This window comes from Gopherus evgoodei, unplaced genomic scaffold (assembly GCF_007399415.2).
Source record: "Gopherus evgoodei ecotype Sinaloan lineage unplaced genomic scaffold, rGopEvg1_v1.p scaffold_33_arrow_ctg1, whole genome shotgun sequence".
Taxonomy (NCBI): Eukaryota; Metazoa; Chordata; order Testudines; family Testudinidae; genus Gopherus; species Gopherus evgoodei.
The window spans coordinates 6,266,673-6,292,138 of NW_022060005.1; the positions used below are offsets into that span (position 1 = coordinate 6,266,673).

The window sequence follows — 25,466 nt, forward strand, 5'->3', positions numbered from 1 at the left end:
ACATTTTCAAAAGTGTCCACCCCCCAGATTTGTAAAGGTATTTAGACATGTGGAGGAATTTTTAAAAGCACCTTGGTGCCTAACATCTATTGAAATAAATGAGTTTTAGGAGACTAGATGTTTTTCAAAATCCCATGAGGTGCCTAAATATCTTTAAAACTTTTGCCTTGGGCACCTAAATAGATTAAAAAATCTGACCCTAAGTGATTTAAGAGTCCCACCAACTTTCAGTAGGACCTAGGCTCCTACATCACTAACACACTTTTGAAACTTTTCACCCTAAATCCCATGGAATTCACTTAGGCCCTTACTCTAGTGACATCCTTCTATGATGGGCAGATAACTGTAAAAAGCAAATGCAGCCCTAAGGAACAACTCCTTGTGTCCCCCCATTTTGGTGTCAGGTGCAAAATTCTAAATGAAAGGGTCATAGATTTTACATACGCACAAATCGATCTGAAAGCACTTTTCAAAGCAGGTTAATATTATAACTTTTTGAGCCTGTTTTCCATAGTCTTGTCTGTCAAATTTATCTTTTCTTCTGTAATACACACAAAAATATCTCTATTTGTCTCAGCAGATTGTGGTAGTGAGGCTGAGCATTGATGTGCTTTGCTGTTCTCTCTGTGTCTTTTTCTGTTGAGTAAATGGAGAATTTGTGATTGTGTGTGTGTTTAGTTTTGTGATTGTTATGGGTTTAATTTTAGGATTTCTTTTGTTTTAGCAGGCTTTTGTCTGCCTTCTGGGCCAGCCCAGGGGGCCAGAGACCTCAGTTTGTTGTGGGTTCTGAAGGTTTACCGGGGTCATGGGTTGCAGATTTTGACTCCAGAATCTGTCTCTGTGGAGCTGTATTTTCTAGCTATGAGGAAGGTGGCCATGTTTAAAAATATGTGGTAGGCCTCCCTTGTTGCCACACTTAGCCTTGTTGAGCAGGTGGCTGTGAAGGGGATTGTTGTGTGGTGTGTTTCAGTCCCTGTAGTGCCCCTCTCAACACCTGCTGTTAAAGTCACAATTTCTAATGTCCCTCCTTTATTAGGAAATGAGCAGCTGGCCAGAGAACTGCTGAGTAAGATCACTGCCCTATTAGGAGACTTCGTTTGGACTGAAAAGCCCCAGAGGTTCAGCATGTCTTGTCTTTTTATGGGCAGGTTTATATGATATTAAACAATGCTTCAAAGTGTCAAAAGTTTCCCTCAGCTATAGGATTGTGGAGTATGACTACACTGTGTTTGTTGCCACTAAGGACATGGCCTGTTGTGGTTGTGGGAGTATGACACATGTGATTAATTGGAAAATGTAGGTGAAAGGAACAAGAAAATGCAGGTGGCCCCTGGGAATGGTGACCTTTTAAAAGATGTTCACTTTCAGGACTCTTTCAATTATTTTGGGGGAGACTGGGATGCCTCAAAGGATGTTTTCCCCTCCCTAAAGCAGTCATGGGAGGTGTGTAAAATTAATATTAAATATTTTTATCAGCAATACATGCAGCAGACAACCCTGGTCCTTCGTGGGAGTATGAAGGAGTTAGAGTTGGGGATTGTGGAACTTGAAAAAGTCTTCCATGGCAGTAATGATCCTGGTTGCATGACAGACTGAACAATAAAAAAACTGCTCTTGCAAGATCTGTTGGGTAGCAACGTTCAAGGTGGACTGGTCAGAGCCCAGTTTCAGGGCCTTTCTCAAATGGATGTGCCTACTCAGCTTTTCTCTGACTTGGAAAAGAAACATGCCAACCAGAAAATAAGTGGCCATTTCAAAACATTTTCAGGCCAAGTGCTTTCAGCTCTTGTGGGGAGTAGGAACTTTGCTGTGAATTTTTTTCTCAGACCTGTATGCTGCAGAGCCTGTGTCTCCATCTGAGTGTTGGTGGCTCCTTGAAGGTCTTCCTAGGATCTCAATGTTGTATGTAGACAGACTTGAACAGGACCTGACACTCTCAGAATTGACTTGTGGCCTTAATGGTATTGATGGTTTGCCTGTTGAGTTTTATAAGGCCTTTTGGACCCATCTTGGGCCTAACTTGCTCCAGGTTTTTCAGGAGCACATCGGAGAGGAGATACTGCCTCTCAGTTGTTGTCAAGCGGTTCCTACCCTGTTGCCTAAGAAGGGGGGCCTTGGGGAGGTGAAGAATTGGAGATCTATTTCCCTGCTTTGCTTTGACGATAAACTTTTTCAAAGGACTTAGCATATAGATTGAAAACTGTGATTTGTTTGGTAGTTCACCCTGATCAGACATATTGCATCCCCAACAGGTCCATTTTTGATTACTTTGTTCACTTGCGGGATGTAATTTCAACCTCAAAAATGTTTGATTTGCACATTGGGTTGATTGCCCTTTGATTTTGTAGATTATGGATATGTGTTTTGTACCCTTTATACTTTTGGTTTTGGGCCCAGGTTTGTCTCCTGCTTTCAGTTACTCTATATTGAGAGATATAGTCTACTTAAGATGAATGGTGTTTTGAGCATCCCCTTTCCAGCCTGCAGGGGAATCATAGAGGGTGCAACCTATCTGGGTTATTGCATGACCTTTTTATCAAGCTTCTATTATGTATGTTGCAAAACCACCTTTCTTGCCCTTTGTCATAAGTTTCACCCCCATTCTGGACTTTAGAGTATAGATGTGGGCACCTGCATGAGAAGCCCTAAGCTTAATTACCAGCTCAGATCTGATTTTGCTGTCACCACTCCCAAGGACTAACTCCCTTCCCTGGGTAATCTTGAGAGACTTCTTCACCAATTTCCTGGTGAACACTGATCCAAACCCCTTGGATCTTAAAACAAGGAAGAATTACTCATTCCCCCTTCCTTTTTTCCCCCCACCAATCCCTGGTGAGTCCAGATCCAATCCCCTTGGATCTAAAAAACAGAGAAAAAATCAATCAGGTTCTTTAAAAGAAGGCTTTTAATTAAAGAAAAGAAAGGTAAAAGAAAAAAACCTCTGGGAGACAGCATCAGAGCTGGCTTTAGCCAGTGTGGGGCCCGATTTGTGGGGCATGTACACTCCCGGTGGCACTTCGGATTTCCGCTCCAGCGGTGGTAGTGCGGCCGCGGGGTTGCGAGGCTCCAGCCCTGGGAAAGGGGCAGCTGCACTTACCACTCTCGGGCAGGGGGACCGAGTCCGCAGATTTGTGGGGCTCTGGCCGAAAGAGCGGGGATGCGGGGTTGTGGGGCTCCGGCCAGAAGAGCGGGGCTGTCATAAACAGATAGTTAAGAGTTAATGTCTCTTTTACCTGTAAAGGGTTAACAATCAGAGACCTGCAACACCTGACCAGAGGACCAATCAGGAAACAAGATACTTTCAAATCTCGGTGGAGGGAAGCCTTTGTTTGTGTTTTTGGGTTTTGTTTTGTTCTCTCTGGGCTCTGAGAGTGACCACACGTACCTACAGGCTCTCTAATCTTCTATTCCAATGTTGTAAGTATAAAGGTAGAAAGGCGGTATAGTATTTTTATTTGTTTTCCTTTATGTGCAAATGTGTATTTGGCTGGAAGTATTTTAAATTGTATTTCTATTGGAGGAGGCTATTTCTCCAATTTCTTAAGCTGACAGACCCTGTAACTTTTTACCATCTAAATTGCAGAGACAGACCTTTTACTTTTTTCTTTCTTTTTATTAAAAGTTTTGCTTTTAAGACCTGTCTGATTTTTTCCCCTTGTTGAGGCTCAAGGGAATTGAGTCTGTACTTAACAGGAAGGAGAAGGGAGGGGAAGGGTGGAATCCCTTTGTTTTAGATTCACGGAGCGTGAATCTGTCTCTCTCTCCAGGAGACTTAATTTCTCTGTGTTGTGATTCAAGGGGTTTGGATCACAGTAAAATCCACGGTAACCCAGGGAGGGGAAGGCTGACAAAGGCAACGGTGAGGAAAGGGTTTTACTTTCCTTGTGTTAAGATCCAGGGGGTCTGGGTCTTGGGGGTCCCCAGGGAAGGTTTTGGGGGGACCAGAGTGTATCAGGTACTCGAATTCCTGATTGGTGGCAGCTTATCAGATCTAAGCAGGTAATTAAGCTTAGGGGAATTCATGCTAGTACCCATATTTTGGACGCTAAGGTTCAGAACTGGGAAAGATACTATGACAGGGGCCGCGGGACTTGCCACGTTCTGCTGGGGGAGCATGACCGCGGGGCTCTGTCTGGGAGAGAGGGGCTGTGGGGATGCGACGCTTTGGTCGGGGTAGCAGGGTTGCAGGGACGCGGGGCTCTGGCCATGGTAGCAGGGCCATGGGACTTGCCGCGGTCAGTCAGGGGAGCGGGACCGCGGGGTTGAGGGCTCTGCCCTGGATGGTGGGGTCGCAGAGCTCTGGCTGGGAGAGTGGGGCTGCGGGGTTGCGGGGTTGCGGGGCTCCAGCCGGGAGATTGGGGTTGCGGGTTTGTGGAGCTCCAGCTGCGGTAACGGGACTACGGGTATGCGGGGCTCCAGCCGGGGGAGTGGGGCTGCTGGGTAGCGGGACTCCAGCCGGGGTATCAGGGCCTTGAGGCTCCAGCCAGGAGAGCGGGACCTCGGGGAGGCGGGGCTCTGGCCGGGAGAGCGGGAGTGCAGGGATGTGGGGCTCTGGCCCCAGTAGCAGGGCCACGGGACTTGCTGCGGTGGGCCGGGGGAACTGGACTGCGGGGTTACGGGGCTCTGGCTGGGATGGCGGGGTTGCGGGGCTCCAGCCGGGAGAGCAGGGCTGCGGGCTCCAGCTGGGATAACAGGACCGTGGGGATGCAGGGCTCCGGCCGGGAGAGCGGGGCTGTGGGGGTGCGGGGCTCCGGCTGGGGTAAAGGGGCCTTGGGGCTCCGGCAGGGAGAGTGAGACAGAAGGGTTGCAGGGTTGCGGCCGGGAGCGCAGGCTGCGGGGATGAGGAGCTCCAGCTCGGGGAGCGGGGCTGCAGGACTAGATTTGTGGAACCTCCATGTTGTGGCATAAGTGTATTGTTTTGGATCCCCCTCCACTCCTTTTAGAAAAAGTTCACAAGGTTCTTTTGGATTTTTCTGGGATGGCCATCGCTGGCTGAGGCAGAGCATTTTGTATCTGCCGATGTGGAAAGGGGTCAAGGTCTCATTGATCTTTTGAGCAGAATCTCTACTTTTTGGATACAGTTGCTGCAGAAGCTGTTGCTTGGGAATGAGTCTGTTTCTTGGAAGCAACTGGCCTTTGCTTTTCTTTGGCAGGTGGGGAGTTTGACTTTTGATCAGGAACTTTTTTGGTCGATCCTGGTTGCCTCTGCTTTGAGGTGTTAAACTTTTCTAATCAAGGCCTTTTTAGTGCTTGGAGATTTTTTAAGTTGAGGCTTCTGGATAGGCTGGGGTTCCCAGGACTGCTTGCTGAACCACTTGCTTAAAACCTTCTTGCGAGGATTCTTAGTCTTGTTTCTAGGAGTCTTGTCTATTCCTTTACTGCAACAGATATAACAAAACTGGTTCATTTAACTGATTTTAATAATTTTGCATGCGTCTCAGCAGATGTCTTGGCTGTCAAACTTGGTTTTCATTTGGTTCACTGAATTTCTTGGTTTTTATCACTGGTGGAATCCGTCCTTCCTAGGGCAATATTGTCAGTCTGGACACTTGCCTCCTTGATTATACTAATTCCTGATTATGCTAATGTTTCTATTTTCTTTCCTGTTGCTTCCGTTGTGGATGAGGATGTTGTGAAGCCTGGCAGTTTGCTTGCCTTCAATGGATCTTCTGAACTTACTGCTAATACCTTGGGCTATAAGCCATTGTATATGTTTGCAGTAAAGATTCATCATTTTTGAATGCTTGTTGATTATCTCAACACAGTATGGGAGACAGGAGCAGCGCCAAGGTTTTTGGCGCCCTAGGTGGGGGTCCTTCCGCGCTCAGGGTTGTTGGCAGCAATTCCGTGGCGGGGGGAGGGTCTTTCCGCGCTCCCGGTCTTCAGGGCACTTCAGCAGAGGGTCCCGGAGCAAGTGGAGGACCCGCTGCAGAACTGCCGCTGAAGACCCGGAGCTCGGAAGGACCCCCCCGCTGCCGAATTGCCGCCAAAGGCGGCAAATGCCACCCCTCCAAATCCTGGCACCCTAGGCAACTTCCTAGGTCACCTAAATGGAAGCGCTGGCCCTGATGGGAGACAGCTTCTGGTGGTGGACTCCATTCATCCAGCCTGGTGAGCTGTATACAAGCGTCCAATTGCAGAAAGGAAGGATGATCTCCAATGGAAAATTCTTCATGGGGCTATTGCCATGAAAATGTTTATACATCATTTGACTCTGCAGGTGTCCATGTCAGGTCCGACATGAAAGAGACATATTTTTTTCATGTTTCAGGTGACAAACATTATTTGTTTTACTTTGGAGTATTTTTAAGTTATTATCCCTTGATTTTTCTCCTACTGTATTTATTTTACTGTTAAGTATAGATTCACAGAGAGATCTGTTGTATGCCTGGAAAACTTTATTTTGGGTCAAGAAAAGATGTCCATTTAATTTATTGGTACTGGGGTCGCAAAGGTATTATTATTATTATTATTTTAGATGTTTAGGGGTTTCATGTCTTCATTTGGAGTTTAGATATTGTACTCTTATAAGCAATTTGAAACAATTTATGCAGCACTGGGCTATTATATATGAACTGTTGGGGTGGCCAACTGCTGTGGAATTTATATATTTTTTCTTTCTGTGTTTCTGTTCTGATATTTATTAAAAGTATTTTAAAAGCCAAAATTATCTCTCACTCTCTCTGATCAAAAAACGTATTTGATTGGATATTGAAAAAAAATGGTACATGAAAACTTTCAGATACAATTTCCATGTATACATTTGTCCGAAATACACCATTGATATAGATCTATATTTATTCTTTTTAGACATATATGTCTGAAAGATAAATATCTATGTAAGGTGGTTTCATAGGTCACTGTGCCCCTAAGGGCAGCTAATCATCAAGAGGAGCCCTTACCTGATGTCCCTCTGATTTGGCCACAGTGGGTTTCAATGGCCCGGGTTCTTAGCCCCTAATGGGTGGTTATAGTATTCAGGAACCCTACCTTACCTCCCTATGTGGTTTTGACTATCCCCATCCTGGAGTTTATCCTTATGACTGGCCTGATATCTCAAAGATATACTCTGCCACCTCCGTAACTTATAAACCACCAACCAAGGTACACTTTATTTCTATGGGGAAAGAGAGAGGAAGCATAGAATGGGAAGGAGAAGATTGATGTGATGGGGTACATCAGTAACACTATACAACCTGCAAGTAACACTACCCTCAGGGCGGATTTTTCTGGATTCATGCGTCTGAGTTACTCAACACTAGTTGGCTCCATTATGTAAAGGAACCCACGTACTTTCATGAGCCATTGTAGGCCTGAAAATGCTTGAGTGTAGTGAGGTGATGAGTCAGCCTTCCATCCCCAAGGGTTCACCTATTCACAAGGCTTAATACCTTCCTCCCTTGTACTGGAGAGGGGAGCACAGTCCTGTCTTCCCCATCTATCATCTACTCATCAACAAGCTTTTTCATCAGACCCCTTAAGCCAGCTTACATAAGTAACGTAATATATTATAAATATATGTTTTATATATATTCATATATATGGCAATATTGTCTGAAAAATTTCATATACATCTCTACATCCCAATATAATGTGACCTGATATAACACGAATTCGAATATAGCACCATAAAGCAGTGCTCTGGGGGGGCAGTGCTGCACACTCCAGTGGATCAAAGCAAGTTTGATATAACGCGGTTTCACCTATAATGCGGTAAGATTTTTTGGCTCCTGAGGACAGTGTACAGTGTTATATCGGGGTAGAGGTGTACTGAATATTTTTTCAATATCCGTGCTGAGATACCTTTGATCGCTTCTTCAAACAATACATTAAAAATGCATGATTTCTTGTCATGAAAAATGTTGACAATGTTGACAATTTCAACTAAAAAAGGCCAAATATTTTCCAAGGAAGTATTCTTTCTTGGAAAAATGCCAGGCAGATCTAAGTGAATAAAAGCAACGGCCAGAATCTCCCACCATTCAAGGTGTGACCAGGTCATGACCAGCATGGGCTGTATTTTTGATACTTGCAATATTACATTGTGCATACCTACACCTTTCTGGAAACCCTTTCCAGGGCATCTGAGGAAGTGGGTATTCACCCACGAAAGCTCATGCTCCAAAACGTCTGTTAGTCTATAAGGTGCCACAGGATTCTTTGCTGCTGGAAACCCTTATGTCATAAATATAAAGGGAAGGATAACAGCCCTCCTGTGTACAATACTATAAAATCCCTTCTGGCCAGAGACACCAAAATCCTTTTACTTGTAAAGGGTTAAGAAGCTCAGGTAACTTGGCTGACACCTGACCCAAAGGACCAATAAGGGGACAAAATACTTTCAAATCTTGGTGGGGAGGAAGGCTTTTGTTTGTGTGCTCTTTGTTTTGAGAGTTGTTCGCTCTTGGGACTAAGAGGGACCAGACATCAATCCAGGCTCTCCAAATCTTTCTGGACAAGTCTCTCATATTTCAAACTTGTAAGTAACAGCCAGACAAGGCATGTTAGGTTTATCTTTGTTTTCTCAACTTATAAATGTTCCTTTTGCTAAAAGGTTTACCTCTGTTTGCTGTAACTTTGAGCCTAAGGCTAGAGGGGGTTCCTCTGGGCTCTATGAATCTGATTACCCTGTAAAGTTATTTTCCATCCTGATTTTACAGAGATGATTTTTACCTTTCTTTCTTTAATTAAAAGCCTTCTTTTTAAGAACCTGATTGATTTTTCCTTGATTTAAGATCCAAGGGGATTGGATCTGGACTCACTAGGAATTGGTGGGGAGGGGGGAAGAAGCGGGAATGGTTAATTTCTCTTTGTTTTAAGATCCAAGGGTTTGGTTCAGTGTTCACCAGGAACTTGGTGGCGAAGTCTCTCAAGGCTACCCAGGGAAGGGTTATAGTACTTGGGAGGGAGGGAGATATTCTGGTGGGGGAGGTAGACAGAGTTTCCCAAATGACTCACAAATAATTTGGGTGATGGCAGCCAAACCAGATCTAAGCTGGTAGTTAAGCTTAGAGGTTCTCATGTAGGTCCCCACATCTGCACCCTAGAGTTCAGAGTGAGGAAGGAACCTTGACATGGTAGCAGAGCGGTGGGATTATTTTAAACCAAAAGCCAGTAAGATTTTTTCCCCTCCTTTTTAGCTGTTTAGGAAGCAGAGCTGAAGGCAGAGGTGTTAAGTTTTTTTAACGAGGGTCTTTGTTAAGAGAAGGTTTCAAGCTGTGAGGAAGCAGCTAGCAAAAGGAATTTACAAGCTGAATTTTTTTGTTTGTTTGTTTGTTTGTTTTTTCTTTCTATCTCTTAGGTATAGTTAGCTTAGAAAGTCTCTGTTCACTAAGTAGCCCTGAGCTGAGTGCATCCTAGTTTCAGTGAACTGCAAAGGGGGTGTGACCCAGCACAAGAAAGCAGGAAAATGACTATCAGTGAAGCAGCAACTAAACTAGGGGTGTATTTTTGATACTTGCAATATTGCATTGTGCATAGTTACAACTTTATGGAAACCCTTAGAAAGAAAGATGGAAGAAAAAGTATGTGGAAATCACCCCAAGAGGAAAGAGCTGGGCCATGTTTCGTACCTGGTTGTCCCATAGCATAATTCCAGTGTCTCAGCTAGGGACAAGTTTGATAAATTTTTTGTACTCCTTTTTTCCATTCTTCTCACATACATCTGGGACAATATCTGATCAAATCAAATCTCAGCCCCCCATTCCTATTTGGCAATCCAGAATACGAATTTTAGGGTTCCAGTTGTCCATAGATGATGTTCCAATTCACCATAATTACCTTTTCAACAGTAATACAATCATCTGCACCAGTCTCTTTCCCAATGGTTTTGAAGCTCCATGCAGTTAGCTCTTGTTGCAAAAAGCCACTAAGATGCTACTGTCTGTTCCTTTCTGGTTTACGTGTTTCACCCCAAACGCATTGCTAACTATTACAAGATACATATTGCTGCATTTTAAAACCTTAGGTCAAGCTAGTATGATTCATAACCTTCAGTCAAGCACTCATAACACTCACGCTATCTTATGCAACTCCAGCTTCTGCTAGGCCTCACTCTAATCCCTTAACAATTAATGATTAAAACCCAGAGACAGCCAACTTTTAATACGTATATTTTATATTAAATATTTGTATTTCCTGTGCTTCATATTACAGCTCCAGAACTTCCATTATTATTTCTATAAGCAGGCTTAACAGCTAGATTACATTTTACCCAAACTATAAACTCTCCAAGATCAGATCAGTGGACAACAGTCAATAACTTGATCTCATCCAAGAAAAAAGTAACAGTTTATTACTGCAAATGAGGAAAGCCAAAAAGCAAAGACATGATCGCCTGCACAAAGAAAGTAGATTAGGATTTAAAGTAGGATTTACGTGTCTGACTCCCATTTTAAGAAAAACCCTTTTTCCTAATTTTTTACTATATTCATGATCTTCAGGAATGTTTTGGTCCTTTTGACTAAATTTCTACTAAATCCAGTTTGAACGCCTATTGAACACCTTTGCCAAGACTTCCTTCACCTTTTTATTTCTTAAAGTGTAAATGAAAGGGTTTAATATCGGAGTTACAACTGTGCTAAAGATGTTGATTGTTTTATTCAAATCCAATGAGTTCTGTGCAGAAGGCTTGACATACAGAAAAGTGATGGAGCCATACCAGATAGTCACAACAGAGAGATGGGCAGAGCAAGTGGAAAAGGCCCTTTGCCGGCCTTGGGCTGATGGGATTCTCAAGATGGTGGAGATGATGTAAAAGTAGGAGACCAGTGTTATTGCACATGAAACCACGACAACAATGATTGAGATAATGAATGTTGTCAGTTCAATGAGGCTTGTGTCAGTGCAGGAAAGCGCTACCCAGGAATCTATGTCACAAACAAAATGATTGATGATGTTAGGGCCACAGAAAGACAATCTGGCTATTAGAGATGCCAGCACAGAGATAGCCAGGAAACCACACAGCCAAGAGATAAGGGCCAGCCAAATAGTGATGGTGCTGTTCATGAGGGAGCTGTAGCACAATGGGTGGCATATGGCCAAATAGCGGTCATAGGCCATGACAGCCAGGAGGAAACATTCTGTAGAACCCATGGAGAGGAAAAAAAAGAATTGCAGGAGGCAGACAGTGAAAGAGATAGTTTGGCTTGTCCCTAGCATGACACCAATAGCCTTGGGGACACATGCTGTGGTGAACCAGATCTCCAGGAAGGAGAGATTGCAAAGGAAGAAGTACATGGGGGTGTGGAACTGCGGGTTGATCCACACTAAAGCTATAATGGACACATTCCCTAGGATTGTTAGCATGTACATCACAGAAAACAGCACAACAAGGGACATCTGGAAATACCGAGTGCCAGGAAAGCTCAGTAAGATGAACTCTTGCACACTAGTTTGGTTTTCTGTTTCTCTACTGGTCATGAGGTCCATCTGCCAAGAAATAAGAGAACATTGGAGGCAAGCAGTTAAAGTGCTGAACTCAGTTATATACTACACAAACTTGAATGTTCAAGTGCTGGACTGTAACACCTTACCCTGTTGTAATGTCTGTCAACGGCCTTGTCTAGATGGAGTGTCAGTGTGTGGCAAGCCGGCGTGTGAATCTACAGTGCACTGTGTGTCAGTGTGGGCACTGTTACCACTCACTAAAAAGTTCCCATCAAACTACTCCTGTTTTAAATTACAGTAAATCAAAGCACACTAAGCGATTGTTAGTGGGAAGCAGCAAGATTCACACGGAAACTTAAAGCATGTCTACACTGCACACTTCTTTTGACAGGGTGTACGGCAAAAAGTGTATATACAGCTGGCCCCCCCTAGCATGGGTAATAATACCTGTGTAGGTGGTGAGACAGTGCTTTGGCAATTAGAGTAAACACATGACACTTCTTTTGCAGGCATATAGATACATACACATCTCACCCCTCTAGCATGGGTATAAATAGCTGTGTATATGGTGAGGCACTGCTTAGGCAAGTAGAGGAAAAACATGCCTGAACCCCGTGGACATGTACAGAAGTAGGTACCTTACACTGCTCTCTACTCCCCAAAGCTGTGTCTCCCCCATCCACAGTGCCATCTTTAGCAGCGTGGTGTCTCACTGCCTTCCCACTGCTGGAGCCTTTCCCTGGCACAGTGAAGTACTCTGAAATCTCCCTCCTGACAAAGTCTTTCACTCCCACGTGTAGCTACACACAGCAGTGTGGACCCAGCTTCCTCTTCACTGTGGTGCTTAGCTACATCACTCCTATATGCTGCTGAAAGTGTCGTGCAATGTAGACGTAGCCCTGGTGCGTGCTGTAGACTGACAGGCCAACTTACTGCGCACTAACAACAAACCCAAATACTCATATGAACCTTACGGCAAAATGACACAAGTTTGTTACAACACTAGTGTCATGGTATAATCCCCACTCTGAACCTTAGCGTCCAAAAGATGGGGTACCAGCATGAATTCCTCTAAGCTCAATTACCAGCTTACTACTTGTAGCGCTGCCACCAACCAGGAATTCCAGTACCTGGTACACTCTGGTCCCCCCAAAACCTGGCCCGGGGACCCCCAAGACCCAGACCCTCTGGATCTTAACACAAGGAAAGTAAACCTTTTCCCTCACCGTTGCCTCTCCCAGGCTTCCCCTCCATGGGTTACCCTGGAAGATCACTGTGATTCAAACTCCTTGAATCTTTAAACAGAGAGGAAAATTCACCTTCCTCCCTCCTTCTTTCTCCCCGTCCCAGATTCTCCCTGAGAGAGAAAGTAATCCTAACACAGAGAGAAAATTAACCTTTCTCTCCCCCTTCCCTCCTTTCTCCCCACCAATTCCCTGGTGGATCCACACCCAGTCCCCTGGGGTCTCACCAGAATGAAAAAACAATCAGGTTCTTAAACAAGAAAAGCTTTTAATTAAAGAAAGAAAAAAAAGTAAAAATTATCTTTGTAAATTTAAGATGGAATATGTTACAGGGTCCTTCAGTTATAGACACTGGGAATACCCTCCCAGCCTAAGTATACAAGTACAAAGTAAAATCCTTTCAGCAAAATACAAATTTGAACTCCTTCCAGCCAAATACACTTTTGCAAATAAAGAAAACAAACATAAGCCTAATTCGTCTTATCACCTAGTACTTACTATTTTGAATCTATAAGAATCTGTATCAGAGAGATTGGAGAGAAACCTGGTTGCACGTCTGGTCGCTCTCAGAACACAGAGAGAACAACAACCAAAACTAACAGCACACGCAAAAACTTCCCTCCCTGAAGATTTGAAAGTATCCTGTCCCCTGATTGATCCTCTGGTCAGGTGAGAGCCAGGCTCACTGAACTTGTTAACCCTTTACAGGCAAAAGAGATATGAAGTACTTCTGTTCTATTAACTCTTACTTATCTGTTTATGAAAAGTAGTATAATTGTTAACCTTCCAACAATGTTCAGGTGATTGCTAAATATGGTGAGAAGTATAAACATTCCTGTAAGGCTTATTTTTTAAGGCTGTTGACACATTTATCATTCACGTAACTTGCTTAAAAATTCCACTAGGTGCCAATCCACCTAGCACTTAGGTGCTATTGAAAATCTTACAATTTTTCTTTTTCAGATATTAGCTGTCATTCTCCCCAGCTTCCTGAATCTCTCCTCTATTTATATTTCAGTAACTCTTAGAGACCTCAGCTGAGATCAGGGGGCCATCAGAGTACTGTAGAAACACAGAGTAAAAGAAAGACCTTTCCCTAATGAGATTACATTTTAAATAGACAAAGGGTGGATGGAGAAACAGATGCACACAGACATCAAGTAATTCACCCAAAGCCACACACAACAAGTTGAAGGTAGAGATGGGAAAACAATCCACATGTCCTGACTCCCAGTTCACAGCCCTATGCACTAGATCATACTCTCAGTGAAAGCAATTGGATGATCAGTTATTTCTGGATGCCAAGTAGATTTGGCTGAAAATTTCCCATCAAAACTTGTTTTCAACAGAAAATATTGGCTTTTAAGCTAAACAAAAATTTTCATGGAAATTATGTCCCTTCCAACCCCCCAAATTGTTTAATTTTCACCAGTTTTCAAGCAATGATTTCCTGTTTTTTGCTGCTTATCACATATGAGATATGGAGGACACTGAATGAGATGATGAATGTTGTCAGCTTGACAAGTCTTGTGTCAGTGCAGGAGAGTGTTATCCAGGACTCGATGTCAATAAAGAAGGAAATGATAACATTAGGGCCACAGAAGGACCACCCGGATATTAGAAATGCTAGCACAGAGATAGACAGGAATCCATCAGCCAAGAGCCGAGGGTAAGTTAAGCAGAGAAGGTGCTGTTCATGAGACAGCTGTAGCACAATGTATAGCATATGGCCAAATAGCAATCATATGCCATGACAGCCAGGATGGGAAATTCTGTAGAGCCCAGAGAGAATACAAAATATAGCTGCAGGATGCAGGTGGTGAAAGAGATGGTTTGGCTTCTCCCAAACATTACACCAAGGGCTTTGGGGACACAGACCATCAATTACCATATCTCCATGAAGGAGAGATTGCAGAGGAAGAAGTACATAAGGGTATGGAGCAATGGAAGTGTCTACATTATGGCCATGACAGACACAGTCCCTACAAATTATTAGAAAGGACATAACTGAAAACACCACTACAATGAAAATCCAAAAAATATCAAGTGCCAAAAAAGCCCAGAAATATGAACTCCTGCATGCTGGTTTGGTTTTCTTTTTCTGCCCTAGCCATGAGGTTCATTTGTCAAGACATGAGGGATCAATCATAAGGCATTTAAACATGTTGAATACTCTTTTTGATGTGCAAATATGCAGCACCTAATATCCTACCCTTTGAGAATACCAATAAACTATCTTCAGATCCACAGCCCCGAACCTCTGCCCACATCTCCTAAAACACTTTGAAGATATTTTTCTGAGCTGTGGGATTGTGGGATTTGACACTGCACCTGGCAGACCTGGCTCTTGCTTGAACTCGCTTCACTGGTGAAGGGACAAGATTCCAGGCTGAAGTTTGAAGGGATTTTGGCACTTTAGGGCTCTTTTTAAAACCCCAGCTGTAATACTTAGAACCCAGGTTAAAGATAAGAAAGGTGAAGGGAAGCTGGTGCTACTCAACACTGCGCTGTCCTTGTGCAACTTGCAGAGAGAAGAGCTCCACTCCTCATTCCTCTAAAACCCATGAGCAGCCAGTGGGGTGGCTGACCCAAAGGCATCTTTCTGCTGCTGCCGGTCTAGCCCATCAACCACACTTCACCCACCCGTGAGAATGCTTCAGAATTTGGCTCACCTTGAAAATAAGCTTGCTTGCTGCTCAGAGAAAAAGCCTGGGACTTTTAACAATGCCTAAGTGACCTAGAGGGACAAGTCCCACTGAAAGTCAACAGGTCTTCTCTTCCTAAGCCACATTTGAAAAATACCATTTTGTTTAAACTGAAATCTTTCACAGAAATATATCAGTTTCATCAAAAATTTAATCTGGATGCATTGTTAGGTCCAGGATGGAATTTCTGAACAATATGAGAACAAACAGAAAAGGCCAACTTTATAATCTAGTAGTACAGGCATTTACCTAGACTATACAAGGCCCAGGTCTGAGACCCTCCTCTGAATCAACCTCAGCTGGGATGTCCATATGAATCTCCCATGACCCAGGTGACTGCCCGAACCACCTGGCTGTTGTGTGGTAGGTTTCTTAATCTTCTCTTTTTAATGCCATCAATTTTGAAACGTCTCATGTTCTCTCCATATCAGACAAAAACAAAATTTGAAACCTTCAGATTTTTTTTTTGCAAAATGAAATTCTTTCCTTTCCAAGAGAGTTCTAAATAGGCCCTTTAGAAAAGCCCACCCCAGATTCTCAGGAACACGGAACTGACTTTGGAAATTAAAAATTATGTTGATTATTTATTGTATGTTTTCAGGTAGAACCTTAAGGTCCCAGCTAGGGATGGGGCCACATTGTGCTGGGAGCTGCACAGACATAGCTTAGAAGACCGTCCCTACTCAAAAAGCTTACAGTCTAAAAGACAAGCCAGACAAACAGGTGGAGACAAACAACAGAGAAACAGCTTCCCAGAAATAACAGTAGAATTGCTTCCCAGTTTCCCTTTCATAGAACAACACTCCTCTTCCACCCATCTCCCCTGGGCTCAGCTTTCAAGTCAAACCCTCACAGCCTGGGTTAGACCAGAACAATAGCCTAACTAGTTCGGAATCATGCTCCAAACAAGACCCAATGTCAAATGCTTAAGAAACAACTGATAACCCACTCTACTACTCTAGGTACTTCTGCTGCATTGTATGGAGGACATTGCTCCCTGAACTGAGGGAGACATCAGTTTATAGAAAAAAGAATGACTGATAGTTATTGTAGCCTGATATTTTCAAATGCGTTAGAGGGAGTCAGTGCAATAGAAGCTGGGTGACTAACTCCCTTATGCTTCTTTGAAAATCCCAGCTGTAATGCCTACGCTCTCTATTGTAATTTGAACTTATTCATGTGCAGATAACAATACTTAACACTTGTACAGCTCTTTACATGTGCATAGCAATGTGCAAAGAATGACTTTTAATCCACACAACGAGACTACAGACTAGAGGCCTGACTTAAGACACTTTGGAGTGAATGGTTGACAAGGTCAGTGTAATTGTTCACATTTTACAGATGGGGAACCTAAAGCAGGGATGTGAAGCAGTCTGTTCAAATCACAGAGACAGCTGAAGATAGACCACAAGAACTGATATTAACACTTCTCTGCAATGTGCAGTGTTCAGAAATAGATCTAGCTAGCTAGCTAGCTAGCTAGCTATCTCCTTCTTTTCTTATTTGCCACTGTTAAGTTACTATACCAGAAAATTCCACAGGTTAATGTATTAGAGCTGCTTGAAAGTTTTCCACCAACACATTTTATCAGTGGAAACTGTCTTTATGAAGAAACGGAGATTGTTGCAAAATAAATAAGGAAAAGAAAGAAGAATGAAGATAACTTGGGGATTTTCATGAAAACAATAACAACAAGAAGTTGTTTCTGGTGCAAAAAGGACAACATATTTTGGTTTAAACCTGAACACTTTTGGCAAACTGAAAACTCATTTGTTTGTTGTTTTTTGACCACAACCCCCCCAAAAAATTAGAAGAAAAATTGGACAAAAATGAAAATATTTTTCATTTTTGTCAAAAATTTGGATGTAAAACAATAATTTCCCAAATGGCTCTATGTTTTACAATTTACAAAAAAAAATTCCTTTTGTTCATTCTGACTTTATACTAAATTAAAAAAGAGACCATAAGAACATAAGAACAGCCGTACCGGATCAGACCAAAGGTCCATCTAGCCCAGTATCTGTCTACCAACAGCGGCCAATGCCAGGTGCCCCAGAGGTAGTGAAGCTAACAGGCAATGATCAAGTGATCTCTCTCCTGCCATCCATCTCCATCCTCTGATGAATAAGAGGAATAAGATATACTCATTCTTTCAGTACAGGTGTGTTGACTCCTCAATGAAGCAAACTTTTTGAACAGCAATTTTCAGGTAGCTCACATTACAAAGAAAGGCAAACTTATTTCTCAGAACAGTTACTTTAAACTGTAAGTCCAGGATAGGCTTTAGCTGTCTGGTGGATCTAACTTACCATGTCTTCTGATAGAGCTTGTCAATACAAACTCCTTTCATTCACAATCTTTTTCTCATTGGATGATACACAGTAGCACAGGTGCTGAAAAATAGTGATTCATAAAATGGTATATATTCCTTTTCCTGCAACTAAACATATAGCAAATACAGGAATATTTCACACGAGGTTCACATTTACATCACAGTCATTTTACACCACTGTAGCCATGTAAAGGGGACTTACAATGTGTGTAATAAGTATAATTCACTCCAACGTTAGCCCCCATTCTATTGCCAGAGTGGTGTGAAGTGTTGTTAGCATAAATGAGAATCTACCTCTTCAAAACTAAAAGACTCAGGCAAATTTTGTAGATTTTGACATTGATAGGAATCTGTTTCCATCATCATCCAACTAGCTTTACCCCTACCTACCTTGTAAATGAACTGCTGCTGAAATTGGCTGCATGAGGGGGTTTGTTTTGTACTCCACCCTCACCTCCCCATCACTCCTGGGATATTAGATCTCAACAGAATTTCACAGACTTCCCTATGTTATGTATCAGACTCTGTTAAATCAGGCTGGTCTCCTGGTGAAAGTGTGGTACTGGCAGCCTGGAGACCAACATTCTAGCCCTGCATTTGCCAAACTGTTGCTACACAGCAGGAGCTTTGGTGTCTTAGTTAAACCCCCACCCAGCCTCATTTCCCAAGCTTTAAAATAATGGCAAATGCCAAAACTGGACCCCTTCGACTTGCTGAACACAAACAGACAAAAAGCTGGACAGAGGAAGCTCCAACAGTGAATTTTATTGGTTCTACAAAACTAAGGAAATATGCTTCATATACTTGACACCTTCTTCTGGCACCTAATCAATTCCTCCTTTACATGTCTAAAGATCTAGAGAATTCCTGTAAGAAAGGGGAGTAAGCTGCAGCTAAGGGAGGAATCGTGCCTTGGAGCGGTGTCTCTGAAACAGACAGTAAAATGTTCAAGAGTTTCCAAATGTGTTAGTCTCGAAGGTGCCATAAGTACTCCTCGTTCTTTCTCCTTATAGTTAGAAAGTTCTTCCTATTATCTAACCTCAAGCTCCCTTGCTGCAGCTTAAACCTATTGCTTCTTCTCCTATCTTCAGTGGACATAGAGAACAGTTGATCATAGTCATCTTTCAGTTCCCCCCTTGATCTTCCTTTCTCAAGAGTAAACATGCCCAGTGTTTTTAACCTTTCTTCACAGGTCCGGTTTTCTTAACCTTTCATCATTTTTGTGTTGCTCTCCTCTCCTCACTCTCCAATTTTTCCACATCTTTCCTAAAGTGCGGCACCCAGAAGTGGAAATAGTAATCCATCTGAGGCCTCATCAACGCTGAGCAGAGGAGGACAATTATCTCCCATGTCTTACATACAACATTCCTGTCAATACACATCAGAATGTTGTGCGCCTGTTTTACAGCTGCATCACATTGTTGGCTCATATTCAGTGTGTGGTCCCCTATAATCCCCAGATTCTTTTCAACAGTACTAACACCTAGCCAGTTAGTCCCCACTTTGTAGCTGAACTTTTGTTTTTTCCTTCCTAAGTGACGTACTTTACACTTATCTTTACTGAATTTCATCTTGTTCTTTTCAGACTAATTTTCCAATTTGTCGAGGTCCTTTTGAATTCTAATCATGTCCTCTCAAGTGCTTGCAACCTTTACCAGCTTGCTGTCATCTGCAAAATTTGTAAGCATACTCTCCGCTTCATTATCCAAATTATTAATGAAAATACTGAATAATAGCAGACCCAAGACTGACCTCTGTGGGACCCCACTAGATACTCCCTTCAAATTTGACAACAAACCATTGATAACTGCTCTTCGAGTACGTTCTTTCAACCAGTTGTTCACCTACCTTATAGTAATTTCCTCTAGACCACATTTCTTAGTTTGTTTATAAGAATGTCATGGAGACTGTGTTAAAAGCCTTACTAAAATTAAGGTATATCCCATCTACTGCTTTCTCCCATACACCAGGTCCAGAATCCTATCAAAAAAATTAAAAGTTTTATTTTTAATTCAATGAACCCCTGCCTTTTACTGGCTAGGTGAGCACAGTGCAGCATTTCTCAAATCTCATCTACCCAGCAACAAGCTTGCCTCTCTTTTTCATCAGATCTCTTAAGCAGGGTTACATATATAATATAATATGTTATAAACATATATGTTAGACATACACACACATATATCAATAGTGTGTGAAAAAAATCATGTATTTTTTTCAATATCCATTCTGAGATGTTTTGATCACTTTTTTAATCAATTAAAATATATATAGAAAAAATGTATAATTTCTAGTGATGAAAAATTTTGACAGTGTTGACAATTTCCACTAAAAAGGGCCAAGTATTTTCAATGGAATTACTCTTTCTTGGAAAAATGCCAGGAAAAACTAAATAAATAAAAGCAGTGGCCAGAATCTCTTGCCATTCAAGGTGTGAACTGCTCATGACCAGAGTGGGGTGTGTATTGGTGGATTTAAGACATTGGTTTAACTCCTCAATCTTGGGCCCCCTATTTGGGGGGCTGGACCCAAATGTAAAGTAAAGCCACCTAAATCCTTCTTTCATGTGTGTCAGATGCCAATGGCTTTCATGGGCTATTCCAAAAGCTGGGAATTGGCCAGACATATGGATATCTTTGCCATGTTCTTTTTCCTGAGCAGCAAGAAATGTGTTGGATAGGAGTCATGACAGCTGTCCCACACAAGTGGATCAGAAGGAATATTCCAGGGGACAGATCTGCTGTTTTAGGGGTGTTGATCACTTTCTCTGGGCCAGGTCTTGGGCTGGTATAAATATGATCTATTGCGAGGCTGTAGACGTGGGAATCAAGTGGCATTTTGCAGGCTCATTGCACAGGTGTGAATTTTTCTCTCTGGTATTAAATTGCCATTTAACATGTACCCCTGGAGTGAAATCCAGGTCCTATTCAAGCCATTGGGAATGAAATTCTGGTACTATTCAAGCTAGTGGGAGTCTTGCTATTGACAACAGTGTGGTCTGGTTCACCCCTGGAGTCTTAAAATTCCACATCCATGAATCCACCTTTTGGAGAGACCTCACAAGTAACTCAAATAGTTTCATCCTGAAGGAGAGGAAATCCTATGTCTATTTGTGGCTGGGAATTTGAAAATCAGTGGTGTTAAGCACATAGGTGCTTTTGAAAATTTCACTAGATGCCTAAATACCATAACAATCTGGTCCCTTATTAGTAGCTACATAGAGAAGTACATCACATAATGGAACAGGCCACCCAGATACCCAGAAAGAATGTGCTTCAATACAGAAATAACATTCCCTCTTGACTGCAAGCCCCTAGTTGTTACCTTCAATCCCACACTGGAACCCATATGGGATATCATCAAACATCTACAACCCATACTCAATGGGGACCCCATCCTGAAATAAATCTTTCCTGAACTCCCTCTCCTGGCCTTCAGATAGCTCCCTGTCCTCTCCTAACTCATCATCAGAAGCAAGCTGCTCACAAACCAAGAAACACCAACTCAACTAGACCCTGCAAGAAAAACAGATGCAAACCTGCAGACATATTTCTACTGCTACAACGATAACACCTCCCACAACACACTTGTCAAGATCCGTGGATCCTACATATGTCTATCACAATGTGTTATGTACTTCATCCAGTGCACTAAATGCCCCAATAGCAACTATGTGGGTAAAACCAGACAATCACTACACTCATAAATAAACTCATGCAGGAAAATGATAAAAGACAAAAACACCATATCACCTGAGGGTGAACACTTTACACAAAGTGACCACTCTATATCTGGTCTATCAGTCCTCATCCTCAAAGGAAACCTGCACAACACTTTCAAAAGATGACCCTGGAAGCCTGAATTCATAATTTTGCTAGACACTAAAAATGATGATTTTAATAAAGACACTAGATTTATAGCTTATTACAACAATCTGAAACCCACTAATCTCTCCTTGTGTCCTTTCATCGGGTGACCCCTGGTTTTTGTATTGTGGGAAAGGGTAACTAACACTTTTCAATTCACTTCTTCCACATCATTCTTGATTTATAAATCTCTATTATATCCCTCTTAATCATGCTTAAGTACTCCACTTAGGAAGTAACAATCAGTTGCACACATACAAAATGGGAAATGACTGCCTAGGAAAGAATACTGCAGAAAGAGATCTGGGGATCACAGCGGATCACAAGCTAAATATAAAACAACAGTGTAACATTGTTATAAAAAATGCAAAGATCATTCTGGGATGTATTAACAGGAGTGTTGTAAGCAAAACACAAGAAGTAATTATTCCACTGATACGGCCTCAACGGGAGTATTGTGTTCAGTTCTCGGTGCCACATTTCAGGAAAGAGGTGGACAAATTGGAGAAAGTTCAGAAAAGAGCAACTAAAATGATTAAAGATCTAGAAAACATGACCTATGAGGGAAGATTGAAAAAAATGGGTCTGTTTAGTCTGGAGAAGAGAAGGCTGAGAGGGGACATGATAACAGGTTTCAAGTACATAAAAGGTTGTTACAAGGAAGAGGGAGAAAAAAAATTACTTTTAACCTCTGAGGGTAGAAAAGTGGTGTGGGGTACGGCAGGGGGCTCAGGGCAGGGGTTGGGTGTAGGAGAGGTGCGGGTTGCAGCAGGGGGCTCAGGGCAGGGAGTTGGGGTGCAGGGTGCAGGAGGGGTTTGGGCTCCGGCCCAGTGCCGCTTACCTGGAGTGGTGTTAGGGTTGCAGCAGTGCACACCGAGGCCAGGCCAGGTTGCCTGCCTGCCTGTACTGGCCCTGGCCTGGCGGTGCTTTGGCCACTGGGGAAAGGGGGCTCCACATGCTGCTCTTCCTATGTGTGCCTCCCCCAAAGCTCCGATTGGCCACGGTTCCCCATTCCCGGCCAATAGGAGCTTCGGGGCAGATACCCACGGGCAAGAGCAGCACACGGAGCCCTCTGCCCTCCCTCCCCTAGGGGCCGCAGGGATGTGATACTGGTCACTTCCTGGAGCAGCTCAGGGCCTGCGGCGCCACAGGGGTGGCAATCCCGCTGGCCATATCTAAAGCCCTGAGGGGCTGGATCCGGCCCACGAGCTGCAGTTTGCCCACCTCTGGTCTAGATAATACTTAGTCCTGCCTTGAATGCAGGGGGTTGGACTAGATGACCTCTCAAGATCCCTTCCAGTTCTATGATTCTGTTAGCCTTTTAGACCTCTGTTGTGTATTGAGATGAAGTTTTCAGAGAACTAGCCACAATGATTCCAAGATCTCTTTCTAGAGTGGTAATAGATAATTTAGAACCCACCGTTGCCATTTTATATATATAGTTTGGATTATTTCTTCCAATGCACATTGCTCTCACTTATCAATGTTGAATTTCATCTGCCATTTTGTTGCCCAATCACCCAGTTTTCTGCAGTCAGCTTTAGACTTAATTATCTTGAATAATTTTGTATCATCTGCAAACTTTGCCACTTCACTGTTCATTTCCTTTCTCAGATCATCAATGAATATGTTGAACAGCACAGGTCCCAGTACAGATGTTTGGGAGACCCCACTCTTTACCTCTTTCCATTTTTAAAACTGACCATTTATTCTTACCCTTTGTTTCCTATTTTTTAACCAGTTACTGATCCATGAGAGGACTTTCCCTGTTATCCCCTGAATAATTTCCTTCAGAGCCTTTGGGGAGGGACCATGTCAAATGCTTTCTGAAAATCCTAGTACACTATATAGACTTCATCACCCTTATCCATATGTTTGTTCATCCCTTCAAAGAATTCTAATAGATCGGTGAGGCATGACTTCCTTCACTGGCCCATAATTCCCACGATCGCCTCTGAGGTCCTTTTTAAAAATTAGAGTTACATTTGTTACCATCCAGTCATCTGGCACAGAGGCTGATTTAAGTGATAGGTTACATATTACTGTCTGTAGTCCTGCAATTTCATATTTGAGTTCCTTCAGAACTCTTGAGTGAATATCATCTGGTCCTGATAATTTATTACTGTTTAATTTATCAAATTGTTCTAAAATCTCTTGTATGGATACATCAGTAAGGGACAGTAATTCAGTAAGGTCTCACAAGGATATTGCAGGAAATTGCCATGTCTGTCATAGTTCGTTCCATGGCATCACACATGTCCTCCCTACTGGAAAATATATCATAAATGTAAGTAGGGGAGATAAAGTGTGAAAGTGGGAATTTCAAAGGAGCACAAGGAAACGAGTCACCTAACTTGTGCTGAAATTCAGTGGGATCTGGGCAATTAATTTCCACACATTCCTTTGAAAATTTCAGCTTGAATCCACATCTGACATTCAATGGGAGCTTGTTACTCAACTCCCTTAGGCCTAGGCCCCGGTGTAATTATCAATGGGTGCATCCATACAGATCCTGGCAAATGCCACACAAATTTAGCAGCTTGGATTTCCAGCATATCAGATTTGTATTTCTCCCACTTGAGTTCATCTGTAAGTCAACATCAGGTTGTTACAGTCAATAAGAAAACCTGTAAAATAAAGAAATGTTCACATGCACTAAGAATGACCTTCAGGAAATTTTAATTTTGGTCCCTTTGACTACATTTCTACTAAATGCAGACCATTTGAAAACCACTTTACATCCCACTGACTACCTTTCCAAGGCTCGCTTCACCTCTTTGTTTCTTAGAGTGTAAATGAAAGGGTTTAATAGAGGAGTTACAATAGTGTTAAAGACGTTCACTATTTTGTTTAAATCCAATGAGTTCTGTGCAGAAGGCTTGACATACAGAAAAATGGTGGAGCCGTACCAGATAATTACGACAGTGAGATGGGCAGAGCAAGTGGAAAAGGCCATTTGGCGGCCTTGGGCTGATGGGATTCTATAGATGGTGGAGATGATGTAAATGTACGAGATTAGAGTTATTGCACATGAGCCCAGAAGGACATTAATAGAGATGATAAAAGTTGCCAGCTCAACGAGTCTCATGTCAGTGCAGGAAAGTGCTATCCAGGAATCTATGTCACAGAAGAAGTGATTGATAATGTTAGGGCCACAGAAAGACAACCTGGATATTAGAGATGCCAACACAGAGATAACCAGGAACCCACACAGCCAAGAGATGAGGGCCAGCTGAGCAGAGAAGGTGCTGTTCATGAGGGAGCTGTAACGCAGTGGATGACATATGGCCAAATAGCGGTCATATGCCATGACAGCCAGTATGAGACATTCTGTAGAGCCCAGTGAGAATACGAAATACAGCTGCAGGATGCAGCCGGTGAAGGAAATCGTTTGGCTTTTTCCGAACATGACACCAAGGGCTTTGGGGGCGCAGGCCGTGGTTTACCAGATCTCCAGGAAGGAGAGATTGCAGAGAAAGAAGTACATGGGGGTGTGGAGGCACGGGTGGGTCCACACTAAGGCTATAACAGACATATTCCCTACAATTGTAAGGAAATACATAATTGAAAATACCATTGCAAGGGAAATCCGAAAATACGAAGTGCCGGGAAAGCCCAGGAGTATGAATTTCTGCACACTGGTTTGGTTTGCTATTTCTGTTTCAGCCACGAGGTCCATCTGTCAAAACATGAGGGATTATAAAGGCATTTAAACATGTTGAACACACCTTTGGATATGCAAATGTGAAGTGAAAACTTAGCCTATCAGGGCTCCTATAAAACATCTGCAGATCCACAACCCTGAAACTCTGCCCACATTTCCTAAAACACTTTCAAGATACCTATCTGGGCTCTGGGATTGTGGGATTTGACACTGCATCTGGTAAACCTGGCTCTTGCTTGAACTTGCTTCACTGGTGATATACAAGGA

The 25,466-nt window shown here is 42.8% G+C and overlaps 1 protein-coding gene and 1 pseudogene across 1 annotated transcript; both read right to left on the reverse strand.

Annotated features, from left to right (window-relative positions):
- Window positions 1–10,473: 10,473 nt before the first annotated feature.
- Window positions 10,474–11,430, reverse strand: LOC115641165 (olfactory receptor 6F1-like). Its single transcript, XM_030544248.1, has one exon. It carries the CDS (start codon window positions 11,428–11,430, stop codon window positions 10,474–10,476), a length of 957 nt encoding a protein of 318 aa, XP_030400108.1.
- Window positions 11,431–24,284: 12,854 nt separating this feature from the next.
- On the reverse strand, window positions 24,285–25,214 carry LOC115641167 (annotated as a pseudogene).
- Between the last annotated feature and the right edge of the window lie 252 nt (window positions 25,215–25,466).

Bases quoted from the DNA above. Each gene is read 5' to 3' on its own strand.
- LOC115641165 (XM_030544248.1), bottom strand. From the start codon at position 11,430: ATGGACCTCATGACCAGTAGAGAAACAGAAAACCAAACTAGTGTGCAA.